General features: G+C 46.0%; 1 protein-coding gene and 2 non-coding genes across 3 annotated transcripts; 2 read left to right on the top strand and 1 right to left on the bottom strand.

The window, feature by feature from the left end:
• Positions 1-3,418: 3,418 nt before the first annotated feature.
• LOC137302340 (zona pellucida sperm-binding protein 3-like) lies at positions 3,419-6,270 on the bottom strand. The gene is made up of 9 exons (XM_067971974.1): positions 5,917-6,270; positions 4,907-5,022; positions 4,716-4,819; positions 4,447-4,624; positions 4,235-4,361; positions 4,074-4,153; positions 3,870-3,991; positions 3,667-3,801; positions 3,419-3,580 (listed from the first exon to the last, which is right to left on the bottom strand). Exons 1-9 carry the CDS (start codon positions 6,100-6,102, stop codon positions 3,462-3,464), a joined length of 1,167 nt encoding a protein of 388 aa, XP_067828075.1. The 5' UTR covers positions 6,103-6,270; the 3' UTR covers positions 3,419-3,461.
• Positions 6,271-10,011: 3,741 nt separating this feature from the next.
• trnad-guc (transfer RNA aspartic acid (anticodon GUC)) lies at positions 10,012-10,083 on the top strand. The gene has a single exon. It is a non-coding gene; the product is annotated as a tRNA-Asp (tRNA).
• A 6,080-nt stretch (positions 10,084-16,163) lies between these two features.
• trnal-uag (transfer RNA leucine (anticodon UAG)) lies at positions 16,164-16,245 on the top strand. Its single transcript has one exon. It is a non-coding gene; the product is annotated as a tRNA-Leu (tRNA).
• Positions 16,246-16,484: the final 239 nt, after the last annotated feature.

The raw sequence follows: 16,484 nt of genomic DNA, 5'->3' as shown, positions 1-16,484 counted from the left end.
CTTTGTCCTGGATGGTGTCGAGCTTCTTGAGTGTTTTTGGAGCTGCACTCATCCAGGCAAGTGGAGGGTATTCCATCACACTCCTGATTTGTGCCTTGTAGATGGTGGAAAGGTTTTGGGAGTCAGAACGTGAGTCACTCGCCGCAGAATACCCAGCCTCTGACCTGCTCTTGTAGCCACAGTATTTGTATGGCTGGTCCAGTTAAGTTTCTGGTCAATGGTGACCCCCAGGATGTTGATGGTGGGGGATTCGGTGATGGTAATGACGTTGAATGGCAAGGGGAGGTGGTTAGACTCTCTCTTATTGGTGATGGTCATTGCCTGGCACTTGTCTGGCACGAGTGTTACTTGCCACTTATCAGCCCTAGACTGGATGTTGTCCAGGTCTTGCTGCATGCGGGCTCGGACTGCTTCATTATTTGAGGGGTTGCGAATGGAACTGAACACTGTGCAATCATCAGCGAACATCCCCATTTCTGACCTTATGATAGAGGGAAGGTCATTGATGAAGCAGCTGAAAATGGTTGGGCCTAGGACACTGCCCTGAGGAACTCCTGCAGCAATGTCCTGGGGCTGAAATGATTTGTCTACAACAACCACTACCATCTTCCTTTGTTCTCGGTATGACTCCAGCCACTGGAGAGTTTTCCCCCTGATTCCCATTGACTTCAATTTTACTAGGGCTCCTTGGTGCCACACTTGGTCAAATGCTGCCTTAATGTCAAGTGCAGTTATTCTCACCTCACCTCAGGAATTCAGCTCTTTTGTCCATGTTTGGACCAAGGCTGCAATGAGGTCTGGAGCCGAGTGGTCCTGGCGGAACCCAAACTGAGCATTGATGAGCAGGTTATTGGTGAGTAAGTACCGCTTGATAGCACTGTCGACGACACCTTCCATCACTTTGCTGATGATTGAGAGTAGACTAATGGGGCAGTAATTGGCTGGATTGGATTTGTCCTGAGACTGTGACCCCTGGTTTTGGGCTCCTCAGCCATTGGGAACATCCTCCCTGCATCTGGTCTGTCCAGTCCTGTTCGAATTTTATATGTTTCACTGAGATCACCTCTCATTATTCTAAACTCGAGTGAATACAGGTCTAGTCAACCCAATCTCTCCTCATAAGTCAGTCCTGCCATCCCAGGAATCAGTCCAGTAAAACTTTGTTGCACTTCCTCCTGGCAAGGACTTCATTCCTCAGATAAGGAGACTAAAACTGCACACAATACTCCAGATGTGGTCTCACCAAGGCCCTGTATAACTGCAGTAAAACATCCCTGCTCCTATACTCAAATCCTCTTGCAATGAAGGCCAACATACCATTCGCCTTCCGAACTGCATGCTGCACCTGAATGCTCGCTTTCAGCGACTGGTGTGCAAAGACACCCAGGTTTCGTTGCACCTCCCCTTTTCCCAATCTATCACCATTCAGATAATAATCTGATTTTACAATCAAAGTGAATAACTTCACATTTAACCACGTTATACTGCATCTGCCATGTTTTTGCCCACTCACCCAACTTATATCAATCATATTGGAACCTCTTTGCATCCTCCTCACAGCTCACATTTCACCCCAGCTTTGGGTCGTGTACAGGGACCTTGGAACAGAGGAACATTAAAGTGGACGAGGAGCAAGAGGAAAGTCACCTGTTTCTGTCCTGTAAGATCCTAAGCTTCATTGAGAATGAATTCATGAAGCATTTCTACATCGTATTTTTTGCAACATTGTAAAATAGCCCAAAGTAGTTCTCTTGCCCAGTATATACAGTTTGTAAAATCTCCCTGAAATATTTACATGTAAATCAAACAGTCAGAAGAGGGTAGGATGGACGTACACTACACTTGAATGTATTATCCTCTATTGGGTTTAATGTTTCCGAACACTATTTGTCAATAGTGTGAGGAAGCTCAGAGTGAAAGTGAGAAGGGGCCGTCTGACTGCAGTTTCTACTGGAAGAAAATTCACCTTCAGTGTGTACAGTGAGCAGAAATGAATTGCTATTGTTAAAAGTTCCCACTAACTTATTGTTATTCTACTTTAACAGAATGAGCCTGGATCTCCTGCTATGTTTAAACACTAAACTTCAGTGATTATAGCTTAAGTAAAATAATACTATGATTTGATTTAAATGGAGGCGTGGTTTCCACCTGCCAAAGAATGTTGTCTGAAGCGAGGGTGTTTGCTGCTAACATCCTGTTTAATAGACCCCCTGAATGTCTGATTTACCAAAAAGAAACCCAGCTTTGTAAAGTTAAACATTCTCATTAATCGGAAGAACATTTTATGAACAAATTTCAGTATTTCATAAGGCAAGGGTGGACCAGACATGGATTGGACCCAATTCAGTGTAAAGTTATGAAAACCACAGCCAGTTTAGCGACCAGGGGACATAACCTTAAAGTTAGAATTAGGACTTTCAGGAGTGAAGTGAAGAGACACTTCGACACGCAAAGAGTGGGAGAAGTTAGGAACACTCTTCCACAAATGGCAGTTGATGCTAGCTCAGTTGTTAAATCTATTATCTCAGATTAAAATTGTGACCCAAAAGGTAAGGGATATGACGAAGGCAGGTATATGGAGTTATGTCATAGATCAACCATGATCTCTTTGAATGGTGGACCAGGATCGAGGGGCTAAATGACCTTCTCCTGTTCCTATGATCACTCTTCAAATACAGTGAATGATAATAATGTAAATAGTTCATCCTATTTTCAAATTGCAATAAAATCTTCAGGGCCTGTCGTGAGGGGAAGCTGAAGATGAGAAACTTCTGTCTGCTCACAAGAAGACAGGTGAAATTCAAATCCAACAGAGTTAAGTCACAACCTCTGGGTTCCCCATCCCTCGCCCTCTCACTGTGCCTGTACCCAATAGGCACATCATTGCCCCCTGTGTACATTAACCTTCACACTGAGCATTTGAAATCTACCTGGAGCCCCACCCCCACTAAACAAGAATATTTACATCAGGGACAGGGATCTTCAATCTTGGAAGAGAGTTCCAAGTCCACCGACTCTCAATCCGATTGGTGTTTGGACAATTAGCTCCAAAAGGGAGAGTTTAACTGGAGTTTTGAGCCCGTGTGGGGATTCGAGTGATCAATGGCTGCGGAGCACCAAGGGAGAGATTGGGCCGTCAACCAGCCGGCACCAGTCCCTCAGGCCAGTCCCACTGTTCCTTCAGAGCTCATTGACCTGCACAATGAGGGCCTGGCAAGCCTTCACCCATTGCTGCAGCCATCCCTGGACTGGGCCTGGATACATTATTACCAGCCAGTCTGCCACGACTTACATGGACCCATTAAAACCCATTTCACTAACAGGAGGAACTGTGGAGGAGTGCAGAGTGTTACCAACAGAATTGAGCACTCATTGCATGCTGATTGGAGCCAGATAATGAAAAATGAGCAACCAGCCATTAGAAGATACAAGTAGTCACTGCTTTATTGGTCATTTGATAACTAGTTGAACTGGGTTTGCTTGTGTTTCCTGTACAGGAACAAGGCGATCAAAGAAGCAGAGATCAGAGAGACAGCGGTCACAGTCAGGGCCAAAATCAGGACCACCTCAGACTCCACACCTAAAAAATAGAACAAGAAACCAAAGGTCAGAGTGAGTGAAGGAAATACTGAGGGGAAAATGGAAACTAGCAGTCAGCCAACTCACCACCCGGAGACCTCTGCTGCATCCTTTGCTCAACCTCATTAAGGGGCTCAATTGCCAGGTCTGTCACATCAGGATCCAGAATGACTAGGGGTCCAAGTAAGGCCTCACCCTCCCACTTCAATTCAGCATCACTCTCTGCAATATCAAACATTCCAGTTAGAGAGGGTAAAGGGTGACCAACAACAAGGGGATCAATGACCTACCAGGTCCAGATATAAGATCCCTCCTTCCTCTGGAATCAAGTCGGAATTCCCTCGTGGCACTGCAGTTACCCAGATGGCAACAGGCACACACGTCATTGGTCGATTCTTCCAATGGGGTCCAGCTAAACCAGAGAATCAGTTTATCAACCAGGTTGTCCATCACCCTTCAATACAACACATCCCTGAGCGAGAGAAGGAACTTACATATTCTGGAAAGTACAAGCTTTGTTCATGGAATCGCTCCGATCCACTGCAGCAACTTTCAGGTGACAGGTGATGAAAATCTGAGGGACACATTCAATACAAGTTGTTATTTAGTGACCTCCTCCCAACATGGGGAACCCCAATGTTTGGCTTCCTCTTACCAAGGAACGGTCATCTCCAAAGAAGCGGAACGCATCCAGGTCAAACTGGAGTTTGTCCAGCTCACGTTCACCTCTTGGCAACACAAAGGTTGAAAAGGAGTCCTCAGCTTTGCTGTCCAGGAGGCAACTGAAGATAGATTAAAAAAGGGACAAAGTGAATTCAGTGAACCCATTGAGACATAACCAGCTGGAGAAAGCAGAGAGCTCCTTACCCATGGTAGTCAATGATGTTGTATCTTGGGGTGGAATCCTTGTCTGGGCTCAATGTAGCTGCACAGCTGTCAATGTAGAGCTTCAAGGGCATGTGGTTGGTCATTGAAACAGAGGCCTCAATGTGAATGAGGTCACCCAGGTAGTAGACAGTCGAGGTGCGCTCTGTAAGCCAATCATCTGAAGTACAAGAGGACAAGGGTTGGAGACAGTGGATGTAACTCCCAGTGGGAGACCGCAGAAAAGCACTCCCCATCCACCCATCACATACCGTTCATAAGACGCAGTGAGAATGACAGAAGCCCTTCTCCAGACTTGGTCGAGCTGAATGGGATCCAGGTGGGCTTGATAGGGTCACTGCTCACATTGCCCTTCCTGGAAGGACAGGAGTGTAATTTCAGGACAACTTCAGAGAACTGCACCTGCTGTAGACCTTATTTGCCACAGAGTAAAGTTTCTTACCTAAAATAATGGCACTCAATTGGAATGATGGCTCCATTCGTTCTCACAATGACAGATCCATGAGCATTTGGGGTGTGGTTCAGGTGGGTGGTGTAGACCAGGAAATCTCCAGCCATCTGAAAGACATCAGGTTAAGGAATGAAGAGCTGGTCTCATTGGACAAGAGCTTTTTCTGGTCATTTTCCTGCCCTGTTAAGCAGCAGTTTGAGGGGTTTCAGCTGTTCCTCAATGACACATGATTGAAGCAGCTCCACCATTGGTTGAAGTTGCCTCGAGCAGCCTCTGTTACTCTGCTCAGTCCACTTTCTATCATCAGGGACTTCAGGCCTGCAGTCAGAAACCCTGAAATGATTGGCACTGCCAGATTTGATGAGCATTCTTTCCCATGTAGAATAGAGCTTTCACCTTAAGGGGCTTCAAGTTAACCCTGATATGGAGCACAAAACAACATCACTTAAATCTCATCTGTGTCCGTGGAATCAAGGGGATTGGCAGGAGTAATAACCAAAAGTGGAGTTCCCCTTTAATACATTGTATCCCAATTATTATTCCACTTGTTTCATTTTTCAAGAGAAGTCTCAACAGGAACTTCCACATTGAACATTCATTGACCACAAGTTGAGGCAACAGGCCTGAATATCCACGAGAAGGCACGGAAAAGATAAATCAATTGAGGCACAAAAGAACAGACTGGTTTGGAGGAATGTCGGTAAAGGTTCAAGGTCAATAGAATTGAATCTCAGAGTTAGAGAGTAGTAATGACCCATTTAAGAAAGATGCAGTCCCTCAGTGACAAGTTGAAGTTCTTTTTAAATATAAAGCTAACATTAACAGGTCAATATAAAGTAGTTGTTTCACACAGGGTGATATTTAACAGTGGGCAAGAATTTATACACTGATTTCATTCAGGGATCTCCTCAGTGGCTGGAGTTTCAGCCGACGTTAATGAATTCAGAGTGGGCAGTAAACGACACAGTGAAATTGGAGCAAGAATTGAGGAATCACATTACCTGCAATCTGCTGCCACATTCATGGAGCCCATAGTCAAAGAGGACAGTGTGGTTCTGAGAGTGGATCCCAGTTGGCCAACAACCTGCTGTCCCCAGGGTCAGGTCAGCAGCTTTAATCAGGTGCCTGGTTCCAAATAAATCCATGTCTACCCTCACCAGCAGGTTCTGCTCTCCACACTGCACCATCACAGTCTGCAGTGGAGACAGACTTCTCCCCTCAGACACACTGAAATGGGAACCAAAGGGAGGCACAGGGAGAGGGACTCTCTGGGGCACAGGGGTGGGTTTTACTCTTCTCCATGGAAATCTCTGGCCTCTAAACTGTTGCCAAATATCAGAGCAACAAACCACTCCAACTAACACCAGCACCGAGAACAAACCTCTCACAACAAAATCCCCCATGATACCAAACAACTCAACTATCCCTTTCCCCACCAACCAACACCTTTTATACACTGCAGTCACCTGACTCCAATTCAATGAGTCGCTGTTGTGATACGATTGGATGTCTTTCAGAAAAAAACTCAATATCTTTCTGATCCTCCTTTCATTCAATCACTTCCATTGTCCTATTTCATAAGTTTCTTTAGAAAAATAAGAAAAAAAGAAAAGAAAAAAGACGGAGGGAGAGAGCGGTGCAACTGAGTGCAGAGATACAGAGAGACACCAGCAGACGGAGGTAGAGAGCGGTGTAACTTAGTACAGCGATACAGAGAGACACCAGCAGAGGGAGGTAGAGAGCGGTGTAACTGTGTACAGAGAGACACCAGCAGAGGGAGGTAGAGAGCGGTGTAACTGAGTACAGAGAGACACCAGCAGAGGGAGGTAGAGAGCGGTGTAACTGGGTGCAGAGATGCAGAGAGACACCAGCAGAGTGTCCAGGAAACCAACCTTTTATCTGAAGTCTGAGGCGAGATCTAAACTGCACAGTGTCGAGGAAGCATTACTGTGTATCTAACGCGTGTTGTACCTGCCGTGTGAGTGTTTGATTTGACAGTGTAGAGGGAGCTACATCTGCATATATCCCGTGCTGTACCTTTCCTGGGAGTGTTTGATGTCACAGTGTGGAGGGAGCTTTGCTCCCTATCTGACCTGTAACTGCCCTTCTGCAACTGGAAAGTTTCTCCTTCTTTACTCTTTGAAAACCCTTCACAATTTTGAGCACCTCTATCAAATCTCCACTTTATGTTCTCTGTTCTAAGGAGAACAGCCCCAGTTTCTCCAGTCTCTCCACAGAACTGAAGTCCTTCATTCCTGGCACCATTCTAGTAAATCTCCTCTGCATCCTCTCTAAGGCCTTGACATCCTTCCTAATGTTTGGTGCCCAGAATTGAACACAATACTCCAGCTGAGGCCTAACCAGTGTTTTATCAAGATTTTGTATCAATTCCTTCCTTTCTATTCTGTGCCTCAATTAATAAAGCCAAGGGCCCCACTTGATTTTTTCAACAGCCTTCTCAATTTGTCCTGCCACCTTCAAAGATTTGTGTAACTACACCCCCAGGTCTCTCTATTCGTCCACTCCATTTAAAATTGTTCCATTTAGTTTACATTACATCTCCTCATTTTTCCTACCAAAATGTATCGCTTCACAATTCTCTGTATTAAATTTCATCTGCCATGTTTCTACCCATTTCACCAGTCTGTCCATGCCCTCCTGAAGTCTGTTACTATCCTCAACATTGTTTATTACATTTCTGAGTTTCGTGTCATCTGCGAACTTTGAAATTATACCCTTTACACCCAAGTCCCGGTCATTAATATATATCAAAAAGAGCAGTGGTCCGAATACCGAGCCCTGGGGGACACCACTGTATACTTGCCTCCAGTCTGAAAAACAACCGTTCACAACTACTTTCTGTTTACTGCTCCTTAGCCAATTTTGTATCCACGCTGCCATTGTCCCTTTAATCCCATGGGCTTCAATTTTGCTGACAAGTCTATTATGTGATACTTTATCCTCCCTTAATCTCTCCCTGCATAGAAACTCCCCGACCCATATTCATGGCCACCCCCTCGACCTTGCCATCTCACGTGGCCTCTCTACTCCCATCGTCTCAATCATGGATAAGGCCATCTCCGATCACTTCCTTGTAACCCTCTCCACCCATATGGAATCATAGAATCATAGCAAGATTACAGCACGGAAGGAGTCCATTCGGCCCATCGAGTGATTACCGGCTCTATGGAAGATCAATCCATGCAGTCCCACTCCCCCAATGCACATCACAGAATGAACTCAGGAATCCCACCCCACTTTCTATGGGTCGGGGAGTTTCTATGCAGGGAGAGATTACGGGAGAATAAAGTATCACATAATAGACTTGTTAGCAAAACAGGCTGCGGTTATGGTGCAGACTGGGATCCAGGGCTGAGGCTGTGGTCATCAGTTAGTCTGGGAGTGGCACAATCTGGTTCATGACTTGCCGGGTGTGAGAGTAACACCAGGGGGTCAGGCTGGCGTTTCGAAGGGTGTGGGTTCCAGCTCCCAGTGTTTCCAGAATGTTCTGTGTGTGTTTCACTGAGACTCGGGCTTTACAGTAAATATTAAAAGGATTGTAGACAAATACTTGGCCATGAGCTGCTGAGTGACCTGTCGGGAGATTGTTGCTTGCTTCCCTTCAGCTTGTGGGACTGTGTTTTTGGTGCACTGTCCCTTTAAGAGCTGTGGTCTGCCTCATTTCTCAGTGTGATTGTGGGACTGACTCAGAAGCGAGGGAGGAAGCAGCAGCCACAGCCCGGACTGCAGGCAAATTGGGAGGCTGGGATTAAAAGGCTGTTATTCCTACACCGGGAGTTGAACCCACGCCACCTGCAGGAAAACCAGGAATCCTAACCACCAGACCACATGGGAATGGAAGGAGGAATCAACAGCAAGGGCACTGAGACAGCACCCAGAAGGTTAAGGGGCGATTTAATGTCGGTGTTCACAATTATGAAAGGTTTTGACAGACGAAATAAGGAGAAACTGTTTCCAGTGATGGGAGGGTTAATAACCAGAGGACACAGATTAAAAATAAATGGGAAAAAAAGCCACGGGCGGGAGGAATGCGGAGAGATTTTTTTACGCAGCGAGTTTTTCTGATCGGGAATGCACTGCCTGAAAGGGAGGTGGAAGCAGGTTCAATAGTAACTTTCGAAAGGGAATTGGATAAATACTTGACCGGAAAAAATTGCAGGGCTGTGGGGAAAGAGCCGGGGAGTGGGACTAACCCACTTCCTTCTGTGTTCATCCCTGGAAAAAACTCTCCCCCCAAGTCACTTACAACGGCACTTTCAAATTCCCAACTGTCTATTCTTTGGCCATTCATCGCCAGATCTGGCTGGACCACATAAAGCACTATCGGGTCCTGTCTCCTCTGACAAAACTACTCACTATTCCAGGATCATCCTGGAATGTAAAGATAACCCCCGGATTCTCTTCACTACAAACTATCTTCTTAAACCCCTCTCCCATCCCCTCTCCACCCTCACCTCCAACAACAAGTGCGAGGAGCTCATGGACTTCTTTGTCACTAAGATTGAGACCATCCATTCAACTGCCTCTGCCGTTCCCCTCTCTTCCCCTAGCCCACCAAGTTTCTCTCCTATCTCCCCTCATGCCCTCTCTGAGCTCATCTTGACCATGAGACCCACCTCCTGCTCCCTCGACCCTATTCCCTCCAAACTTCTGAATACACAACCTCCTTTCCTGGCCCCATGTTTGCTGACATTGTTAACGGTCCCCTCTCCTCAGGTACTGCCCCCTCCTCATCAAATCTGCCGTCATCACCCTCCTTCTCAAAAGACACACCCTTGACCCTCTGTCCTTTCAAAAGACCGCCCCATCTCCCACCTCCCTTTCCTCTCCAAAGTCCTTCAATGTGTTTTTGCCTCCTAAATCCGTGTCCATCTTTCCCACAACACCATGTTTGAATCCCTCCAATCAGGCTTCCACTCCTGCCACAGTACTGAAACGACCCTTGTCAAATTCACAAATTACATCCTCTGTGACTGTGTCGAGGGAGATTTCATCTTGATCGAACCCTTGATCGAACCAGATTCACTGAAATGTGAAGCATCTGTGGTGAATGTCCGTTAAAAGCCTGCACCACTTCCTCGTTAGTATAGTGGTGAGTATCCCCGCCTGTCACGCGGGAGACCGGGGTTCAATTCCCCGACGAGGAGGTTATTGCTGCTTTCGAAGCTTCACTTTCATTTATCTGCAATATTGGATGTTGAAAATACAATGAAAAACTGACTCGGCCTTTCCCACTTCTCCAATTTGATTTCACAGCGATTTTAAAAATCTGCTCTCTGCCTCACGCTTCAGCTCGATGTCAGAACCACAATGATGGGCAAGAAATAAAACGCAGAATCGCGCTGTCACCAGCCCGAAACAGAGAGAGACAGGTCTCGGAACAGGCGCAGACATGAAAGATCTCACATACAGCAATGAAAATGATGCATGTTTCAGTGAATCTATTTTAACTACTGCTTTGATGACAATTTGTTTAACTTTCCGCATGCCACTGTTGAAGGAAGACTTACTTTCTATCTCTTTGTTAGTCAAGGTCCAGAGGAAAATGATGTGGTGAGCAGGGAAAAAGTGACAGAAAGAAAGAAAGAGAGACACTCAGAAACCCGTATAACAAGTGAGACAGACATAGTCATATTCACACATACACAAACACACACATTCATCGCTACATAAACACACACACACAAACAGAGTGAATTAAAATTCCACGGCTTTTAACACCTCGAGTTTTATGCTTATTTTAATTAATCTGCAAGATTTTACGAAATCTACGACAAAAATCAGCCAAATTATCCATATTCTGACTCTCAGTATTTCTGAGTCATTCCATGTGTATGTGTGTCTGTTTCTGTGTGTCTGTCTGTGTATGTGCCTCATATTTTTTATATTTTCCTGAGAAGATCTGTCTCTTTCTGTCTCACTCTCTCCCGCGTTACCCACATCATGATCCAACATGTGATGCAAAAGTGGTCGATGATTCTTTCTTTCAACAGTGGTCCGTGGAAAGTTAAACAAACTGTCATCAAATGAACAGTTCAAACAGATTCACTGAAACCTGAAGCATCTGTGGTGAACGTCCATCCCCTTCCGGCTCCAGTTCCTCGTTAGTATCATGGTGAGTATCAGTGTCTCTCACCCTGGAGACTGGGGTCAATTCCCCGACGGGAAGGTCAGTCTTTAGAAGCTTCACTTTCATTTACCTGCAACATCGGATGAGGAAAATACAGTGAAAAACTGACTCAGACTTTTCCACTTTCCACGATTTAATTTCACTGATATTCCAGCAATTTTAAAATCTGTTCTCTGCCTCACTCTTCACCTCGATGTCAGAACCACAATAATGAGGAAGAAATAAAACACAGAATCGCGCTGTGAACAGACCCGGGCTAATTCACCAGCCCTGAACAGAGAGAGACAGAAAACTACTCAATATTCCAGGATCATCCTGGAATGCAAAGATATCCCCGGTATCTCTTCTCGAGACAAAACGACTTCTTGGACCCCCCCCCCCCCCCCCTGCCTCCTCCACCCTCACCACAAAAATTGCGAGGAGCTCCTGGACTATTCTGTCACTAAGATTGAGACCATCTGTTCAGCTTCCGCTCCAGTGGAAAACTCTCCAGTTTCTGGAGTCATACCGAGCACAAAAGTACCCGCGACATCGACCACCGAGAAGGAAAAGGGCAGCAGGTGCACGGGAACAACACCACCTGCACATCCCTTTCAATTCACACACCATCCTGACTTGGAAGTACATCGCCGCTGCGTCAAAATCCTGGAACTCCCCATCTGACAGCACTGTGGGTGAACCTTCACCACACAGACTGCAGCGGCTGAAGAAGGAGGCTCACCACCACCTTCTCAAGGGCAATTAGGGATGAGCAATACCTGCTGGCCTTGCCAGCAATGCCCACATCCCATGAAAGAATTTTGAAAATCGTCCAAATTACCTATGGTCTGTCTCTCCGTATGTCTAAGTTACTGTATGTTCATATGTATGTGTGTGTTTCTTTGTGTAGGTGTGTCTTTCTGTGTGTGTATGTATCTGTCTGTCGATGCATGCGTGTGTCTGTGTGTGTCTCACATTTTCCATGTTTTCCTGAATGCATCTGTTTCTCCTTCTTTCTCTCTCACTCTCTCCCGCGCTCCCCACATAATTTTACTCTGGACATAATCGAACAAAGAGAAGATCTTCCGAGTCTGCTTTCTCATCTGCGCCTGTTCCGAGACCTGTCTCTCTCTGTATCTCCGTCTTTCAACAGTGGCCCGTGGAAAATTAAACAAACTGTCATCAAATAATAGTTCAAAAAGAGTCAGTAAAACATGAAGCATCTGTGGTGAATGTACGGTCACAACCAGCATCAATTCCTCATTGGTATAGTGGTGAGTATCCCCGCCTGTCACGCGGGAGACCGGGGTTCAATTGCTTTAGAAGTTTCACTTTCATTGATGTTGAAAAGACAAAGAAAAACTGACTCGATCTTTCCCGATTCCACAGTGATTTTAAAATCTGCTCTCTGCCTCACGCTTCATCTCGATGTCAGAACCACAATGATCGACAAAAAATAAAATGCAGAGTCGCACTGTGGACAGACCGGGTCTGAGTCACCAGCCCGAGACAGCGAGAGACAGACAGAACGAAAAAAGACGGAGATACAGAGAGAGACAGGTCTCGGAACAGGCGCAGATGAGAAAGCAGACTCGGAAGATCTCACATACAGCAATGAAAAGGATGCATGTTTCAGTGAATCTATTTTAACGACTTCTATGATGACAGTTTGTTTAACTTTCCACATGCCACTGTTGAAAGGAGACTTATTTTCTCTCTCTTTGTTAGTCAAGGTCCAGAGAAAAATTATGTGGGGAACAGGGAAAAAGTGACAGAAAGAAAGAGACACTCAGAAACGGGTAGAAAAAGTGAGACACACGCAGACATATTCACACATACACAAACACACACATTCATAGCTACATACACACTCACACACAGACACACCGGCATGTACACACAAACACACACCCACCAATAACCTGAAAGTAACACAGGACTACTTGCCAAACAGCAGAAGCAGCATGCTATAGACAGAGCTAAGCGATCCCATAACCAACGGATCTTCTGCAGTCCTGCCACACCCAGTTGTGAATGGTGGTGGTCAATTAAACAACAAACGGGAGGAGGCTCTGTGAACATCCCCATCCTCAATGATGGTAAAGCCCAGCACGTGAGTGCAAAAGACAAGGCTGAGCTGTGAGCAACCATCTTCAGCCAGAAGTGCCGAGTGGATGATCCATCTCGGCCTCCTCCCGATATCCCCACCATCACAGAAGCCAGTCTTAGATCGAGGTGAAGAGTGACGCGGAGAGCAGATTTTAAAACTATCAGTTCAATTAAATTGAGGAAAGTGGGAATCTCCCAGTCAGTTTTACACTGCATTTTCCACAGGCGGCGAAAATATAACCTCCTCGGTGGGGAATTGAACCCCGGTCTCCGGCGTGACATACTCACCACTATACTAACGATGAACGACTGCATTGATTCTGCACTCACCCCAGATGGTGTTAAAAATGCTTCATGTGTCAGTGAATTTCTTCAACTATTTGTTTGATGACAGTTTGTTTAATTTTCCACGGGCCACTGTTGAGAGAACCTTTTACATTTCCTTCTCTTTGTTAGACAACGAACAACTGACTCTGTCTTTCTTTCGTTCTTTCTCTCTCTTATCGTGGTGAGCATTTATAAGACGCCAACTTTTAATTTTATGTCTTCGCCGAGCTTCTTCCTAAAAAAAACTACAGAGAAAAATAAACAGCTGATTGTCGCTTTCAGAATATTATTGAACAGAGACTGTTTGGGGACTGGATGCAGAGCGATTGTGATTTTAACTGACTCGTGGTTAAGGTGATAGATTAAAATTTCATTCATTTCCCTCGCACAGGTTCGAATCTGAGAGACTTCAGATCCCGTCATTTATCAACGTGTTCATCTCTGCGTTTCAAAATTCAACAAGTTTCTTGTGGAATTAATAATTCTGAAGTGAATTAAAATTCCACAGCATTGAACACCTCGAGTTTTATGCTCATTGATCTGTGAGATTTCACGAAATCTACCACAGAAATAGAACAAAAATCAGCCAAATTATCCATGTTCTGTCTCTCCATATTTCTGAGTCACTCCATGTGTATGCTTGTCTGTGTCTATCTGTCTGTGTATGTGCCTCATATTTTCTATGTTTTCTTGAGTCGGTCTTTCTCTGTCTCACTCTGTCCCGCGCTCCCCACATCATGATCCAACATGAGACGGAAAAGTGGTCGGTAAATCTTCTTTCAACAGTGGTCCGTGGAAAGTTAAACAAACTGTCATCAAAAGAATATCTCAAACAGATTCACTGAAACGTGAAGCATCTGTGGTGAACGGACATCCCCTTCCGGCACCAGTTCCTCGTTAGTATCGTGGTGAGTATCAGTGTCTATCACCCTGGAGACTGGGGTCAATTCCCCGACGGGAAGGTCTGCCTTTAGAAGCTTCACTTTCATTTATCAGCAATATTGGATGAAGAAAATACGGTGAAAAACTGACTCGGACTTTTTCACTTTCTCCGATTTAATTTCACTGATCTCCGAGCAGATTTTAAAATCCTCACCTCGATGTCAGAACCACAATAATGAGGAAGAAATAAAACGCAGAATCGCGCTGTGAACAGACCCGGGCGAATTCACCAGCCCGAAACAGAGAGAGACAGAAAACTGCTCATTATTCCAGGATTATCCAGGAATCCAAAGATACCCCCGGTGTCTCTTCTCGACCACAAACCGACTTCTTGCACCCCCTGCCTCCTCCACCCTCACCACAAAAATTGCGAGGAGCTCCTGGACTATTTTGTCACAAAGATTGAGACCATCCGTTCAGCTGCCGCTCCAGTGGAAAACTCTCCAGTGGCTGGAGTCAGACGGAGCACAAAAGAAGATGGTAGTGGTTGTTGGAGGCCAATCATCTCAGCCCCAGGACATTGCTGCAGGAGTTCCTCAGGGCAGTGTCTTTGGCCCAACCATCTTCAGCTGTTTCATCAATGACCTTTCCCCCATCATAAGGTCAGAAATGGGGATGTTTGCTGATGATTGCGCAGTGTTCAGTTCCATTCGCAAACCCACAGATAAGAAGCAGTCCGTGCCCACATGCAGCAAGACCTGGACAATATCCAGGCTTGGGCTCATAAGTAGCAAGTAACATTCATGCCAGACAATTGCCAGGCAATGACAATCTCCAACAAGAGAGAGTCTGACCACCTCCCCTTGACATTCAACGGCACTACCATCGCCGAATCCCCCACCATCAACATCCTGGGTGTCACCATTGACCAGAAACTTAACTGGACCAGCCATATAAGTACTGTGGCTACACGATTAGGCCAGAAGCTGGGTATTCTGTGGTGAGTGACCCACCTCCGGACTCCCCAAAGCCTTTCCACCATCGACAAGGCACAAGTCAGGAGTGTGATGAAATACTCTCCACTTGCCTGGATGAGTGCAGCTCCAACAACACTCAAGAAGCTCGACACCATCCAGGACAAAGTCGCCCACTTGATTGGCACCCCATCCACCACCCTAAACATTCACTCCCTTCACCACTGGCGCACTGTGGCTGCAGAGTGTACCATCCACAGGATGCACTGCAGCAACTCGCCAAGGCTTCATCGACAGCACCTCCCAAACCCACGACCTCTAACATATAGAAGGACAAGGGCAGCAGGCACATGGAATAACACCACCTGCACGTTCCCCTCCAAGTCACACACCATCCCGACTTGGAAATATATCACCGTTCCTTCATCGTCGCTGGGTCAAAATCCTGGAACTCCCTACCTAACAGCACTGTGGGAGAACCTTCACCACATGGACTGCAACGGTTCAAGAAGGCGGCTCACCACCACCTTCTCAAGGGCAATTCGGGATGGGCAATAAATGGTGGCCTCGCCAGCGACGCCCACATCCCATGAACGATTAAAAAAAGGCAATAATGGCGCGGCTGGGATACAAAGCCATGCTGGCAAAGCTCAATGGATTAGCAGTCCATCGCCTCAACCACTCAGCCACCTGGTCGCAAGAACAGTGCAAAGAAAGCCCTTTTATTTGATTCTTTCAAGGCAAAAATCTTGGACTCAAAGGTCAGAGTCGGAAAGCCGCTTTTCAATCACCAGTTCCGAGATTCTGGACAACACCCTTGTGAAATGGTAGCGTGGCCGAGCGGTCGAAGGCGCTGGATTTAGGCTCCAGTCTCTCCGGGGGCGTGGGTTCAAATCCCACCGCTGCCATAATTCGAGCTGTTAATTATTTTACCCTCATCACCAAAATCTTTCTTTTCTCAGCAGTGTCATGCGTGCCATTAATGTTGTTGGGGCACAACTGCCACACCTGATGTACATCGTCGTGATCGTTTTGTGGTTGACACTCTGCGTTGTGGTCGCAGTAACATCGGTGCGAATCCGAGTCTCCACAGAGTTTCATTTACCGATTTTTTCCTTTCCCACATGTGCTGAGAGGATGCAGCAAG

The sequence above is a fragment of the Heptranchias perlo genome, chromosome 35 (assembly GCF_035084215.1).
Source record: "Heptranchias perlo isolate sHepPer1 chromosome 35, sHepPer1.hap1, whole genome shotgun sequence".
Lineage (NCBI taxonomy): Eukaryota > Metazoa > Chordata > Chondrichthyes > Hexanchiformes > Hexanchidae > Heptranchias > Heptranchias perlo.
Note: the sequence above shows the minus strand (reverse complement) of the source record. Positions and strands in the feature narration are given on the sequence as shown.

Excerpts from the sequence above, each read along its gene's own strand:
- LOC137302340 (XM_067971974.1), bottom strand. The coding sequence starts at position 6,102 with ATGGTGCAGTGTGGAGAGCAGAACCTGCTGGTGAGGGTAGACATGGAT. Across the intron at positions 4,820-4,906 it reads ATTGAGTGCCATTATTTTAG|GAAGGGCAATGTGAGCAGTG; the intron begins GTAAGAAACTTT and ends CTGTCCTTCCAG. Across the intron at positions 4,154-4,234 it reads TTGGAGATGACCGTTCCTTG|ATTTTCATCACCTGTCACCT; the intron begins GTAAGAGGAAGC and ends TGTGTCCCTCAG.